This window comes from Giraffa tippelskirchi, chromosome 6 (assembly GCF_054371585.1).
Source record: "Giraffa tippelskirchi isolate mGirTip1 chromosome 6, T2T-mGirTip1v1.2.pri, whole genome shotgun sequence".
Taxonomy (NCBI): Eukaryota; Metazoa; Chordata; class Mammalia; order Artiodactyla; family Giraffidae; genus Giraffa; species Giraffa tippelskirchi.
Genome location: NC_137280.1, coordinates 42,048,780 through 42,065,686, shown reverse-complemented (window position 1 = coordinate 42,065,686; position 16,907 = coordinate 42,048,780). Strand labels below are relative to the sequence as shown.

Genomic DNA, 16,907 nt, shown 5'->3' with positions numbered 1-16,907 from the left:
AAATTTTCTCTGTTTCTTTAATTTTGTATCCATATGAGATGATGGATGTTCACTAAACTTACCGTGGTCATCATTTCATGATATCTGTAAGTCAAATTATTATGCCATACACCTTAAATTTATAAAGTGCTATTTATCAATTATACCTCAATAAAACTGGAAGGGAAAAAAGTCATTGATTACCTTCTATGTGCAAACACTAAGAGTTCAGAGCAAATAGTTCCTAGAGCATAACGTTATAGTAGCTCAGAGACCTTTGGAAAAGGCAAACATGTAAGTAATATAATAAATCAGAAACACAGTACACAGTTGTTTTTTGTAAGATTAACTGCTGTGAAAATGTAATAATAAATATCATTTATTGGGTGCTTACTATGATATTCCAGTTTCCATGCCAACTGTTTTATATTCATCGTCTCATCTAATATTTATAAAAATACTGAGTTAAGGACTTACTAGCAACATTTTATAGGTTTAGAGAGATTAGGTGTCTGGTCCAATGGCTCAGAGTTGTGAAGTATTTGAGCTCACAGGAGAACTCACTTGTGTCTAATTTCAGAAGGCATTTACTTTTCTTTTTTAAAAATTATTTATTTATTTATTTGGCTGCTCTGGGCTTTCTCTAGTTGCAGTGAGCAGAGGCTACTCTCTCATTGCAACGTGCGGGCTTCTCACTGTGGTGGCTTCTTTTGTTGCAGAGCATAGGTTCTAGGGTGAGCAGGCTCAGTAGTTGTGATAGATGATCTTAGTTGCCCTGCAACATATAGAATCTTTCCAGACCAAGACCAAGGATCAAACCCGTGTCCCCTGCATTGGCAGGTGGCTTCTTAACCACTGGATCACCAGGGAAGTCCCAAGGGGCATTTTCATAATCACAGTCCGTGCTACCTCTTTGCTCTGGGAGCACAAAAGAGGATCTAAGTCCCTCTGAGCCAGGGAAATACTTAATAGAAGAGGTTACTCCTGAGCTGAATCTTGTAGAATAGATAGAAATTGTCCAATTGGAGGAGGACAAAGCAGGAATGTAGCAAAGCTGAGAGATGTAAAGGAACACAGCTTCCTCAGGCATGGTGAGTCGGACATGTATCAGGGCATGGCCCTTTGTGAGATCAGTGTGAGAACCAATGCTCAAAGACCTAGGAAATGAGATATGCTTTCTATTTTGTTACATCAAGATAGCTGGGCTATGGAGGGTGGTGTATCAGAGAGTTGCAGCATTTAGAGAAACAAAGACCAGTCTACTACTACAAGTAGATGAAAGAAATAGTCTTGTCAGTGTGTGTGCGTGCTCAGCCGCTCAGTCATGCCTGACTCTTTATGACCCCATGGACTGTAGACTGCCAGGCTCCTCTGTCCCTGGGATTCTCCCAGGAAGAGTAGTTGAGTAGGTTACCATTTCCTCCTCCAGGGGATCTTCCCTTCCCAGGGACAGAACCCATGTCTCTGGCATCTCTTGTATTGACAGGCAGATTCTTTACCTCTGAACCACTTGGGAAGCTCAGTCTTGCCAGTAGTTTGTATCTAATCAGATAGGAGTCAAGTGAAAACACTGACTTGCAGGTTCCTAGCTCAAAGAATGGAGTGCAGTTCTGTGCTCTGAAGCAAGGGAGGGAAAGCAGGAGGAGGCTTGGGCTCAGCAGGGAATGATGGGGTTCCCTTTAGAATGATTTCTTTTGAGTTGCTGATGGGATAGCTAAGTGAGTGTCACCTGTAGACAAACAGAAATGGAGTCAGGAGCTCCAAGGAAGACATCAGGACTGGAAAGAGGGCATGTAGAGCTACCATCACATCTGTAGGTGACAGTTCAGTTCAAGGCAGAAAATCAAAGCCCCAGGGGAACAGCTCAAGGAAAGAGAATCCACCCATATCAGCTCTCAGAGGAACACAGAGTAGATGAAGACCCTGGGGAGATCAAGAAGGCAGGAGAACCAGGAGAGAGGCGCATTCTGGAAGCCAAGAGAATTCAAGGGGGTAATGGGATTCAGTGCCACAGAGGTTGAGTAAGGAGGATCTCTTAAATATCCATTGAAATTGATGATTAGGAGGTCACTGGTGACACTGCTACAGTGGCTTCAGCAGAATGTGAGGACAAATGCCAAATTGAAGTGGGTCATGGAAGTGAAGGAATGAAAACCTCAGGCAACGAGTATGTTTTCAAGAACCTGGGTGCTGGGGGAAAGATGGTTCTGTGACAGTAGCCATCAGGGAAGAAGAATCAAGGGAGCTCTGCTGGGTCTTCCCCATTACATTTAATGTTTTTAATAATATCCTAACTATTAAGAATCAAACAGAATCTTAACTTTAAAGGCCTTTGAAAAACACAATACGGACATCCTTTTTTAAGTTTTGCTTCATTTGCTAGTGATACACAAAATCTGTTTGCACTTGAAATTCATATATAAGATTTTCCTATGCTTACTCTATGTCCAGCTAATATAAAAGCATTTATAAAGATATCTCTCCTAAAGAGTATCAGGTTCAGCCTGCTTTTATTATGCTTTTTCTATCAATGTCAATGCAAATGTCTTATTAGTCTGTTAATAATCTGAATAAAGAACACATCCTATTTGAGCATTTCCATGAATACACAATGACCAGGTAAAGGAAGAGAGAGTAACCAAATGACTCCTCCCAAAGGTTTGCATGTTTGGGACATTGAGAGGGAAAAATCACCAAGATTTGACTGAAATGTTCAGGATAGCTAATATGAGACAAAATGTTAGAGACTGATTATGTAACTGAGCAGGAACCTGTGGAGCCTTCCTAGGACAGACCTCCTCCCTCATATCCTGGGCTTTAGTCCCTCTCTGAAGTACGTAAATAACAGCATCTGATACACATTCCCTGAGTTATTTTAACAATGCTAAAACCCCCACCAAATGGAAGACATCAACTATTTGATGACCCCAGACCCACTGGAGCCTAAGGATTGATAATGTTAGCCCTTGGGACACCACCTTCTTACCTCATCATCAATCAGTCAGAATTGTGCATGAGCTTATCACACACCCTGGGCCTCCCCTCCCTCACCTTGTCTTTAACAATGCTTTGCTGCAGGGACCTCCCTGATGGCCTAGTGGTTCAGACTTTGCACTTCCAACGTAGGAGGTGTGGGTTCAATCCCTGGTTGGGGAGCTAAGATCTTGCATGCCATGCAGCTCCCCCACCCCCCAAAAAAATCTTTTTTTAATCATTTTTTAAAAATGCTTTGCTTCAGTAATTATCAGAACATTGTAAACCCACTGTATCTCAATTTAAAATAATAAATAAATAAAAATGCTTTGTGAAACTCAGCAAGGAGTTCGGGAGTTTTGAGCACGAGCTGCCTTGGACTCCTTGCTTGGCAAGGAGTAAACGCTGCACTTTCCTCCACCGAAACCTGGTGTCAGTAGATTGGCTTTACTGTGTAAGTGGACCCAAGTTTGGTTCTGTAACAGAGACCCCTTTTTCTAAATTTCAGACAGGAGAGGTCTAGAGTTCTAAGAAACAGGGGTGAACATTTGCACATAGCGCATTCATCTTCACATTGACCCCCTGTAGGATGCTAATGAGCTGTGAAAAGTGCCTCCTTCCAGGCTTCCCTAACTCCTTCAAGGAAGACCATGGGCAGGATGAGCAAGCCAGCCTCACTGAGTTGACAGGGCCCTGTTTAGCCAGTTACACTGAACAGACACCTCTCTTCATGAAATGCTGACTGATAATCATTTGAGAGCAACCAACGCGTTCATGGATCTTTCACCTCTAAGTTTCCTGGCTTGTTTACCTATGTAGGAGGCACCAGGGTGATCCATACTCACCTGCAAAGTGAAGATGAGAAAAGACTTAGAGTAAGATGAGATAACACCTTTTAGGCCTAAAAGTGAAATTTGTCCTGCAAAAATGAATCAATAACAATCAACATTTCAAACACTTCTTTTGTCTGTGGGTACAGCTCAGTGGTAAAGAATCCACCTGCCAGTGCAGGAAACGTGGGTTGGGTCCCTGGGTTGGGAAGATTCCCTGGAGAAGGACATGGCAACCCACTTCAATATTCTTGCCTGGGAAATCCCATGGACAGAGGAGCCTGGCGGGCTATAGTCCTTGGGGTCGCAAAAGAGTCACACAGGACTTAGCAACTAAACAACAATCAGTGGGCATACCTGCAATTCAGGGAGAGAAGGAAAAAATCGCCAGGCATGCCTGGCCCTTTAACACACTACCCATATTTACCCATGTTTATTGTAACGATCCAATGAGGAAGTGTTATTGTTTGTTTTTTGCAGCAAAAATCAATGAGGCTAAGAAAAGCCCAGTAACTAATCCAGGGTCACAGAGCTGGTAAACTGCAGAGTGTCAAACTCAACTCTTGCCTGAAGCCTGTCTCTGCATTGCCCCAGGCCGCCTTTCTGCTGCCAGATAGTTGAGCTAACAAAACCACTCTGTCCCTCTCAAGACAATGAATATTCTGCATTTCTCTGGCTTATCAGAACTTTAAAAATATTTTTTCTCAAAAAAAAAAAAAAATGACCACTAATGGCATTGGTGACTTTGTAGAGTAAGACAATGAAGTGAAAATCAATATGTCTCAAGGTAAAAAGTAGACATGCCTGTTGTCAGCAAAGAATTTCTCTTGTTGGAGATATGTTCTACCTGTATTAGCATATTTAATAAGCTTTCATTCTCACCCCAGGCCAAATTTTGTTGACTGTCATTGTCTATTAAACTTGCCTGCATAGTGAATCACTTGAGGAAGCCTCGGGGGGAGAAAAAACTTAAAAAAATGCCAGTGCCTTATAATCAGAACTTCTATTTTAATTATCCTCTTGTAGAATCCAAGAATATGTACACATTTTTAATTCCCCAGAAGGTTCTAATGTGCAGCCAAGGTTAAAAATCCCTGAGTTCCACCATGTGATCACCCCATGATAGACTCAGAACTAAATCATGTGTTTACAAGACAGACAAGAATCCTCAGTTAAATGACCTGCCTTGATCTTCTGTATATTATCAGCCAGATGGTGGAAAACAGCCTGGTGATGGGTCAATAACACTTATCAATAAACCTATAGGTCCCAGGGTATTTTTGATCCTGACTGATTAAATACCTTAAAATTTAAGCAGTTAGAACATTGAGGAAAGAAAAGAACCCCTTCTTTCTCCCCTCCTCAAACCAAAGAATGATGCTTCCAATCAGAAACTGCTGATGCAGTTTTGAAGTTAAAAATTTAGCAAACAACAAAAATGCCCCAGATTTTCCAGGAAAGTACCAGTTTCAAATATTCTTTCATATGTTCTCATAATTACACTGATAGCACATTGATTTGTTCACTTATCAACTATTTGTTGGCAGTCTATCATTTTAAGTACTGAGGTTGATTCCTGCTTTTTGTCAAACTTACAGTCTTAAGGGATCAGCAAAAATGAAGGAACAAACAGACTAGAAGCAACAAGGACTATGACGGAAAAACAGAGAGTGTGATAGAAACCAGTGAGTGGTTGGTTACCTGGGAGTTAGTGGTTAGAGGAGGCATCTCTGAGGAGGTGACATGGAGCTAAGAACTGGATGACAAGAGGAGCCAGGCTTAAGAAAATCTGGGGAGAGAGCGAGTCTCCAAGCAGAAATGGTCTTAGTACAGCAGAGGCCACTGGAGCTAAAATATCAAGAAAGAAAGCAAGAGCCAGAGGACACATGGACATAGAGATAGGCAGATGACTAGTCATATAGGAAATATTTTCAACCCTGACTGTGCATTCTGGGGCAGACAAACAAAACAGACAACAACAACAACAAAAACCCCAAAACCTAGGCCCACCCCAGATCCGTGGATTAAAAATCTCAGGGGTTTCAACATGAGTTTTCTCCACATGTTCCTCATTTGCAGAAACGAATGAGACCTACTAAGCAAGGCTTTTGGCTTCCCTGGTGGCTGGCTCAGACTGTAAAGAATCTGCCTGCAATGCTCAAGACCTGAGTTCCATTCCTGGGTCGGGAAGATCCCCTGGAGAAGGGAATGGAACCCACTCCAGTATTCTTGCCTGGAGAATCCCATGGACAGAGGAGCCTGGCAGGCTACAGTCCATGGGGTTCACAAAGAGTGAGACATAACTGAGCGACTAACACTTTAACTTCCAAGCAAGGCTTTAAAAGCGATGTGCAGAATTTTATTTTATATGTAATGAGAAGTAACTAACTGAATGGGCTTAAACAAGGAGGTGGCATCACTCAGGAAAATGGATTGGGATAGATACAACAAGATCAAAAGGAAGGAAATCATTTAAGAGGCAATTTCAGCATTTCAGAATAGAGATGGTGGTGATTTGTCCTATTCTGGACCGGGTAGGGAGAAATGCTCAGGCTTGACGTGGTATAGGCAAAGGATATGGAATCAGCCTCACTTACTGGATCTGAGTAAGTGAGTAAGTGGACTGGATCTTTTTGAAAAATAGATCTGGACTGAAAACGTATAGGTGAAGGTGATAAAGGGGTGTGTATGTGTGGTGTGCAAAATGCAGCATCATTACAATATAACTAAGATTTAGAGTTCTGATAACAACACAGAAAAAAGCACTTTTCTTTCTAAAGTACGGTAAGTGAATACATTCCAAAGTAGACAGTGACTCAGTAAATTTTGCATACTTTCTACTTCCCTTTCTCTTAAAAAATTCAGTGGTACCTAAGAGAACTGATATGTAAGAAACAGCAGTTACAGGGGAAGCTAGAAATTTAATCAATTAAACGACCTACTTTGGAAATAGACAAACAAATTCATAAAAAGACCTGTCAAATAAATTATCTGATTGTTTTCTACTGCTAGTTTGAGATTTCCACTGAAAATTGTATAATGTGAGTGGAACACTAAGTTTTATATTGTTTGTTTTCGTGTGTGTGTGTGTGTGTGTTTTGTCTGCCCTGGGTCTTTGTTGCCCCAGGGCATGTGGGATCTTAGTTCCCCGCCCAAGGATCGAACCCACATCTCCTTCACTGGAAGGCAATTCTTAACCACTGGACCACCACGGAAGTCCCGCAAGATATTTAAAAGCAACTTTAATTTGTTTAAAATTAAAGGGGCCAGCTGTTTTAATGACTACAAAAAATCAGACACAGATTATTGTTACCTTGACTTTAGTTATTATCAGAAATCTTCATTTCCAAAAATAAACCAAAAAACTAGAACTAGAATTTCATCCCTCAAATGTCCTGAGTGTTCCATATTAATGTCAACTGTAAAAAATTAAGATAGTGCAGAATCCCTGAAGATACTCTAAGCACATGCTAAACAGAGTCAAAAAACATTCGCGCTACCATTATTCACGCTCATGATAAAGAAGCAGCATATTTCTTTTTTCTTTTTTTAATTAATTCATTTTTTAATTGAAAGATAGTTGCTTTACAGAATTTTGTTGGTTTCTGCCAAACATAAGCATAAATCAGTCGTACCTATACATAGTTCCCCTCCCTCTTGATCCATCCTCCCATCTCCCTCCCCATCCCACCCCTCTAGTTGTTACAGAGCCCAGAGCCCCTGTTTGAGTTCCCTGAGTCATACAGTAAATTTCCATTGGCTCTCTATTTTACATACAATAATGTATGTCTCCATGTTACTCTCTGCATCCATCCCACCCTCTCCTTCCTCCCCTCCACCGCCACGTCCATGAGTCTGTTATCTATGTCTGTGTATCCATTGCTAGGAGCAGCATATTTCTGTCCCTCTTCCTACATCAAGTGAGCGAGAGTCTCGCTCACAGATGCTTAGAATGATGCATCAGTAACGAAATTAGCTCCTGTAATTTTAGAGTGTATGTAAAAAGGTGAGTCTTTTGTTCACAATGACGGAAAGATGAATACATAGCCCTCAGAAGCTATTGTTCAACTTGCAATATAGTGTTGAACACCCAGGAAAAAGTAGACCACAGAAGTAAAGCTCCCTTCTTGCAGTCGTAAATAGATCATAAGAGTCACCCTTTGAAGGCTCCATCTGGCATGCCTTACATTAAGCATCACATTTATGACCCGTGATCTTTTATATCACCAGGAAATATTTACTGAGGGAAATATTTGTTCAGGTTTGTTTGTCATGGGGTGACCACCTGTTTGGAGCCATTGGGATCATCTGTGTTTGAACTATTACAAATTCAGGTTTGCTCTTTACAACCAATATCTAACGTTTCTTACATATTCCTGGATTTTCATCACAAATACAGAAGAGCAAAATGAAAAAGATGATCTTTGGTTTAAAAGGATATAGAGCCAAATAACTTTCTCTTTCTTTATTGAAACAAACAGCTGACTGATGTTAATTGTACAGCTAGAAATTTGGTAACTTTCCAAAGAAATAGAAAACAAATGTGTTATTTTATCACTATTCCTGTGACTTTAGAACAGTTTCAAAATACTGACTCATGTCAAATTTTGAAGTAATGATGATATTCAGCTTCTCACTGGTACAATGGGAGAATTTGTAAACTTGCAGGGCATTTATTGAGATAATTAGTTTGGGATTTATGTGCCTATTCAGTCTAATCAGATTTACCCTAACTTACTAAAAATTACAAAATCAAGATATTCTATTAAGCTCTTCTGGAAATGAATACCAGGAAAATAGTTTTTAATCTGTTGCACAGAATAAATAAGCCAAACAAGGATATTTTAGATCTTATTGTGGCTAAAGTAATTAAATGAGAACTTTGTCACCAAATTCTTATCGCTGCTTATCACTTACAACCAACTGGAAAGTATGCTTCTGTGTGTGTATGACTCACATAGGGAATTCTGATTGCATTTTGCAAGTGTCCAGAAAAGTTATTATCTGAAAATTACTGAGCAGAAAGTTTGCTGGATATTCTTACAGCTGTTTTTACATGAATCCAGTGGTCAATTGGGATCAAGTGTGTGAAAGTCTCTATAAGCTACAAATTGTGCACACCATGACCTCCGTAGGTTAATAAAGATGACATGATATGATATATGAGGTACGAGATGAGACAATAACAACTTCAGATCTTTTATGCTCATCCTTTCACAATTCAGGTGATGCCAGCAATGACATTTGTCATCTCTAAAGGAAAATCCTTATTTACCTGAATTTGAAAGTATTATTCAGAGTGTCTTAAAGGATGTTTGGGGACTTCCCTGGTGGTCCAATACTAAGATTCCTCCTCCCAATGCAGGGGGCCCCAGGGTTCGATCCCAAGTCAGGGAACTAGATCCCACATGCTTCAGTTATAAGATCCCACATGCTGCAACTAAGACCTGTGCTCTGTTGCTCAACCGTGTCTGACTGTTTGTGACCCCATGGACTGTAGCCCACCAGGCTCTTCTGCCCATGGGATTTCCCAGGCAAGAATACTGGAGTGGGTTGCCATTTTCTTCTCCAAGAGAATCTTCCCAACCCAGAAATCAAACTTGCGTCTTCTGCATTGGCAGGCAGATTCTTTTACCACTGCACCACTCAGGGAAGCCTAGAGCAACCAAATAAATTAATTAATTAAAAAAAAAAAAGATGTTTGAAGGATCTATCAATGCAGTCTCAGCTATGACTTTTATAAAAGTACCTATACAGTGATATGAACCTTCCTATTTTATCATCTCAGAAACTGGATCTTCTGGTTTCACACTTTTAACACTGACAATAAATTACCCCCAAAGCTGTGAGTGTGGGCTTCTTAGGTGGCGCTAGTGGTAAAGAACCTGTCTGCCAACGCAGGAGACATAAGAGATGCAGGTTCAATCCCTGTCGGGAAGATCCCCTAGAGGAAGGGATGGCAACCCACTACAGTATTCTTGCCCAGAGAACTCCATGGACAGAGGAGCCTGGAGGGCTACAGTCCATGGGGTTACAAAGAGTTGGACACAAATGAAGTGACTTAGCAGCCACAGCAAAGCTATGAGTGCAATTAAAAAACAAAAAGTGACCCCATTGGTGTTGGGGTCAGATCCTCCAGGCTCTTTGTGCTCAGAGGAAGCCTGTCCAGTGGTGCTTGCCTAGACTAAGGAGTTTGGCTTTTAACTTCTCTAATTTGATCAACTTATTCTACTCATATTTTTAATTCTATCACCAAGAAAATGTGCTACAAAGGGGAATAGCTTAATACTGTGAGATGAGGTTTGTGGGATTTTACCTCGAACACCTGCCAGGTTTAGAGCGTGTTCTCATTCTTCTGGGGTGATCCTTTGCTGACAAAGCATGGCTCCGCGAAACCAATTATCCACATCACTCACAGTGACGTGGCCTAAACCAGATGATGATTTTGCCAGCTGTGGCTAGTCCATGACAACTCTCAAGGGCTTGTGTAATGCTACTGGGATATACCCCATGATCGTCTTTTGGGAAGTTGGGGAGAAAGAGGTGGACAAAGAGCTAAAAGAGGGTTCTTGTTGTCTTTCGGTTTTTTCTTAATTGTTTCTTACGGTCAAGACTTTTAAAGTTTTGTCTCTGTCTCAAACCATTTTCTGGACACCTTCCCCCCACGACTTGTCATCTGCAATATTCTTTGCCCTTCTTTGCCCATCTTTTCCCTTCTTAATATGCATATAATGAGTCCTTTCTTTCAAATTATTTTTATCAGAATGCTAGATGATGGATCAAGTTTGGAAAACCTACAATAATTCTGTCTGTCCCTGATCCTGAGAGACAACTTATATATTTTGCATTTTTATAGGTTTGAAGAAAATAGCCCTAGGCCTGGAACTCTGCAGGCTTAACCTCAATGTGTGATACCCATGGGAATTTCCTTTGCTGGGCCTTAAGACCAGCTTACAAAGATAGTATTTCACCCCAAAACTCTGTCTCTCAATGGTAACCTGAAACCTACATGCAGTTCTTCAGGGACCCAAGCGTGAATGCTCTGACGCATCCACTGGAACTGAAGCTTTTCCTCAAGACAGGTTCTTTACGCATTTTTTTTTTTTTTTTGGATCACACATACCGTAGCACTGAGAGCAATGCCTTCCTTATAGAATTGTTCAATAAGTGCTTGTAAATGTAGACTTTTTCTTTAATTATTCTGTTATGCTATTCCTGGAAACCTAAAACTTTGTTGATGTTCAGTCGCTAAGTTGTGTCTAACTCTTTGTGACCCCATGGACTGCAGCACACCAGGCTCTCCTGTCCTTCACTATCTCCCAGAGTTTGCTCAGATTTGTGTCTGTTGAGTCAGTGATGCTAAATAACCATCTCATCCTCCGCTGCCCTCTTCTCCTTTTGCCTTTAGTTTTTCCTAGCATCAGGATCTTTTCCAACCTAAAAGTAGGTGAGGCTAAAACCTAGCTCTGCCATTTGGGAATTATAATATCAAAGATGCTAATAAATGGTGAGTTTCTTTTTGGTGGGATAATGAAAGCCCACTCTCCCTCATGCCAGGCCCATCTCCACCTTTCACCCCACCACACAGACACACACACACACACAGACACACACACAAACCTACTGGTTTCTTTTCCATTTCTAGTTCCCTACTTCATCCAGCCCCACTGGTACAATGTGACCTGCCCTAATAGCAAGGATGCCACGCCATGCAGTCCAGGGTGGTAGATTTCTAGTGGATTGATACAGATGGTTGGCCAGATTCCTATAAGGAATGGATTTTTAGGGGAAGAGGCCCCGGATAAGCATATTCCCACATGACTACCTGGTGAGTCAAGGAAGTGACAAATAAGTAAAGAGAATCTCTTACTATCGCTCTTCTTGCAGTCTCCTGAGTGGTTCTTCTCTAAGACCATGTCTTCAACATAGCACCACCTCAGCTGGGCTCAATTATTGTGTCAAAATGGGAATCTCATGGCACAGCTTTCTTAATTAAAGACCTTAGTTCAGAAATGCAGACATTCCAGCTACACGTACCTTATGTGAAGAAAGTGAGAGAATGGCCCATTACCATCTTCTCCACTCTTGTGGATGACCTCTGGTCATATCACCACACTTGTTTTGCATAATTCAGAAAGTCAGATGAAATGTACTGGAGAATAACTTTTTCCTCAATATCAGTCTAGTGCTGATACCTTGAGCAAATCAAGGCATTTGATATAGCTAAATTTCTTAACTATACAGCAGAATAATAATACTTTCCTTCTGACCCCTAGTCTAAAATCTAAATAATAGATAAATAAAGGACTCGACTCTTTTCAACCAAAACATACTGCCCCTAACCACTTTATTATTATTCTCCAATACGTGTTTGGTCTTCAGAACTTCACAAAACATAGTAATATTTAAATAAAAATTATTTACTTTCAAAGCACTGATGAAATAAATTTTCTTAGCCTTTCATATGTTTACTTTCAAAACAGTGATAAAATAAAGTTCTTTAGCACTTCCAGAAACCAGAAGACCTCACTGTGGTGTACAAAAAGGGCTAAGGTTTTGCCTAGTGCATTGATGCAAAGGGAGAATAAGAGTCCATCTGGATGGCTGGTTGAGGCTGGCCCAGTGTGAAAACCAAGTTAGTAAGTTTGAGTTTCATCTGTAAGCCTTAGATTTGGAAAGTTTTTGAGCATGGGACTGAAATGATCAGCACTATCTATATTTAGATGGAGAATCAGGCTTTTACCCAAGTGTCCATGAAACACCTTGAGGTGTATGTGTGTGTGTGTGCATGAATGTTTGTTGTTTTGCTTTTCATAATATCTTCATAGGTAGAAGAAGACAGAAGAAAAAAAAGCTGTTAGAAACCTAGCTTGGAAGAAGCATCATGTCATTAGAATATAACAGTATACCTCCTTCAAAAAAATGTATTCAGTGGAAAATACAACTTGCTACGCTTCTTCATTTTATTCAACTATAATTCATGAATGTTTATGGAGTTGTTTTTAATTATGGGACACTACATGTCTTGGCCCATAATTTTTGATTATTAAATAAATTTGAATTAAATATTCCTGAGATAGCTTGTTTATTCCTATGAATGTTTGTAAAGAATCTCCAGTGAAGCCAGTAGCCCACTTGAGTCAGTGTCTCTAGCTCCCCAAGGCTCCATATTTGAGAAAATATGACTTTATCTTAGAACTCCATAGAAGGTCCATTACCTTCTGTTGGTGGTTTAATCTCAATGTCATGTCCGACTCTTACAACCCCATGGATGTAGCTCACCAGGCTCCTCTGTCTGTGCGATTTCCCAGGCAAGGATACTGAACTGGGAACATCCAGGGGATCTTCCCGACCCAAGGATCGAACCCATGTCTCTACGTCTCCTGAATTGGCAGGCACATTCTTTACCACTAGCGCCACCCAGGAAGCCAAATTTGTCTGTTGGGAGTCAATGAATAAGTTTTGCCAATGACACAATCTCTACTCCCTTTTCATAGATATTTTTGTCTCCTAACCCGCCATCCAAGGGCAAGGATGCAGTTGGCTGCAGTTGTGTTTATTATCACAACAAATAGAATTTCCAACTCTCCCTCTGAAGTGACACTTCACAGAGTGATGTTGCTTTTACTGATGATAAAAATGGCCCCCAATATTCTGGTGTTTGGCTTCCGATAATAAGGATGCCATCCAAGAGTTAAAACTTCCCTGCAGGTTCAGAGTCTTCCTGAACGAAGGAAACTTTTATTCCATCTGAGGTTGGTGCAAGAAGCTCTTTGTATTGTTTTCCTCACATTACATTCATTCTGTTTCCTGTGTGAGACGATTCACCAGTGGCTCAAAAGATGAAAGGGAAAAATCCTGACTTAAATCTTATGTTTCCTCTTAGGGAAAACAATGCAAGCTATTGATAAATCCCTCTTAGACCTAGAGAGGATGGGACCATTACTAAGTCCTGCTAGAGCCCTGTGTTTCAACGATGCCATTACTTGACTGAAATAGACATGTTATATAGCATATTGGGTCATCACAAACCCCCTTTTATAGATGGTTATCCTAAAAACCTAAGTTATCTTTACTGACAGCAATGTTCCTTTTATCTGTTTGTAAAAAGAATAGAATATATTCACTGATCTCCCCTGAACCCTATTTTGGTGAGCCCCCTTGGGAAGATGGATGTTGCGCCAACTATAGTTTAGGTTTTAGACCTAAACTTTAAAGGTTGGATAATACGACACCTTACTTTTTAAAAATTTTTGTTGAAGTATGTAATTGCTTTACAGTGCTGTGTTACTTTCTGCTGTATAGCAAAGTGAATGGATATACATATATCCACTCTTTTTTTAGTTTCTTTCCCCATGTAGGTCATTACAGGGAATTGAGTAGAGTTCCTGTCCTTGTTAGTTATCTATTTTTTATATACCAGTGTGTATATGGAGTTTCCCTGGTGGCTCAGATGGTAAAGAATCTGCTTGTAATGCAGGAGACCTGGGTCCCATCTGTGGGTTGGGAAGATCCCCTGGAGGAGGGCATGGCAACCCACTCCAGTATTCTTGCCTGGAGAATTCCATGAGCAGAGGGAGCCTGGTGGGCTGCAGTCCATGGGGTCACAGAGTCAGACACGACTGAACTGAACTACTAACACAACAACACAGTGTGTATATGTCAATCCCAATCTCCCAATTTATCCCTCTCCCCATTTCCTCCAGGGATATGGTTTTTTTTTTAATAAATTTTATATGTATTGTGGTAAAATACATATAATGTAATGTCTACAATCTTTTTTAAAATTTTATTTTATAAATTGGCAGATAATTACTTTACAATATTGTGATGGTTTCTGCCATACATCAATAGGAATCAGCCATAGGTGTATATATGCCCCCTTCCTTCTTAAACTTCCCTCCCTATCCCACACCTCTAGGTTGTTACAGAGCACCTGCTTTGGGTTCTCAGCATCACACAGCAAATTCCCACTGGCTATGTATTTTATGTATGGTAATGTATATGTTTCAATACTGCTCTCTCAAGTCATCCCACCCTCTCCCTTCCCCACGGTGAACCTAAGTGTGTTCTTTATGTTTGCATGGAAGCAAAGGGATAACATTATTTGTGTAGATCATTTTGTTTCTAAATACTTTTCAGGATCCCTAATTTTTTTCTGGAGCATTTCTTAATTTCAAAATATATTTATTAAGCATGGATTGAGGCACTGGATATCTAAAGATGAATAACATGACACCTGCTCTTAGGTCTAAGTGAGGAAGACAGATTCCCCACCACCTCAGTAGTGAACTTTTACTACCTCAGTAGTGAAAGTTGCTCAGTTGTGTCCGATTCTTTGCAAGCCCATGGACTATAGCCCACCAGGCTCCTCTGTCCGTGGAATTTTCCAGGCAAGAATACTGGAATGGGTTGCCATTCCCTTCTTCAGGGGATCTTCCTGACCCAGGGATCGAACCTGGGTCTTCCACATTGCAGGCGGATTCTTTACTGCCTGAGCCACCAGGGCTCATAATATAGTGTAGTGAGGGCTCCTGTAGATGTAGGTTAAAGGCAGTAAAGCCACTAAGAAGGAGATTCTGTATCTGGGCACATCAGAGAATGTATCTAAGAAAAAGTGGCTTGTAATCAGCCTTGGAGCAGAAGTGGAAGTTTTCCAGATGGAGCCATTGACGGCTATGAGATTGAACAAAAAAGCAGCAAAATGGCCTCATTTCCCATCTAACACATTTGCTAAAACAAATGCAGAGTCATTTAAGCCACTTCCTCCAGACTCTACGGAGAGAAAAACTTAACATTTGAAGGAAAAAATTAAGCAACTGATTTCCTTATTAAATCTCGGTAAAAGATGAGGCTATTATTAGCCCTGTTAGCCTGCCTGGATCTCAGTTTGGCTAATTACATTCCTCCTACCTCATTTATCCCCGTAGTTTTAATTGGTTCCAGAATTTGACTACATTTCTCTTTAGTCGTTGTGTTGTGCTGTTATTTGGTATCAGACAGCTGTGATGCTCTACCACAGAGCTGAATATTTTTCAGTAATTGATGCAGTGTTTTCTATTCTAGAGGGGCAAATAAGGCAATTTGCAAAGACTTTGAGATGACAAATAATCCCTAAATGCATAGATGTGTGGCATTAATTATTGATAGCAATGGTTACACTCAGAGTCCCTGCTCTTAGAATAACACAGAGCATCGCCTTTGGTCTGCAAAGTCACATGTGCAGAGAAAAATCCTTGTGTCTGTAAGTGTTGTGTCTGGGTTGACATACAATCTAAAGTATCGATGATCTTCCTTCTGCTCTGCTGAGATCATGTTGGTTTTAATTAAATACATACTGCAATGTACTAAGAACAGATGTTCATTTTGTTTTGTAATCAACTTAGAGGAAGTTGGTTGGGTCATTTACGTGTATAACAACGGTCTCTGTAGCCCTTCTCCCTTTGATCACGTGTTTGTTTATATCTGACTAGGGGTGACAAAGATTGAAACTGCAGCTAAAAGCTACTCTGAAGTCTGACATCAATGTGTTAATGAATTCGGTCATCCTCTTAGGGACCCACATCATTGCCAGTGCTGTTGTCAAATGCCATGTTTGACACCCCTAATGGAGACGAGCAATCTCTGCCAACCATTCTGGTTAGTGTTCAGGCTCAGGGTAAGTAACAATGACCTAACTAGTAGACATGTAAGCAGCTTCCTTCTCTTTTTCACATCAGAAAAATGGTTTCCTTTGCTCTTTTGATGAAAGTAGTAGAACATCTGAAATATCTTCCACTGAGGATTGATGTTCCACTGGGAAAATGTAGTCATGGCCTCTGACAACTGTTGTTGTTATTGTTGCTCAGTCGTGTCTGACTCTTTGGAACCCCATGGAGTGTAGCCCACCAGGCTCCTCTGTCCATGGGGTTCTCCAGGCAAGAATACTGGAGAGAGTTGCCATGCCCTCCTCCAGAGGATCTTCCCAACCCAAGGATCAAACCTACGTTCTTGCATCTCCTGCATGGGCAGGCAGATTCGTTACCACTAGCACCACCTAGGAAGCCCATCACAGCTCTACAGATGGGACATAATAATACTGCCTCCTCTCTGTAATCCTGTGACTTCGCAGGTCTGGAAGACAAG

General features: G+C 40.7%; 1 protein-coding gene across 5 annotated transcripts in view; it reads left to right on the top strand.

The window, feature by feature from the left end:
* Nucleotides 1-16,907, top strand: part of KCNB2 (potassium voltage-gated channel subfamily B member 2) — a 435,594-nt gene that overhangs the window by 274,000 nt on the left and 144,687 nt on the right. The window contains exon 1 of one of the 5 annotated variants that reach the window (XM_081501705.1): nt 16,254-16,440. The exons of the other annotated variants lie outside the window; for them this stretch is intronic. Within the exon in view, the coding sequence (XP_081357831.1) occupies nt 16,369-16,440 (72 nt within the window). The 5' untranslated portion in view covers nt 16,254-16,368. Of the gene's footprint in view, nt 1-16,253; nt 16,441-16,907 lie in introns of those variants that run through there. 5 annotated transcript variants of the gene reach the window in all.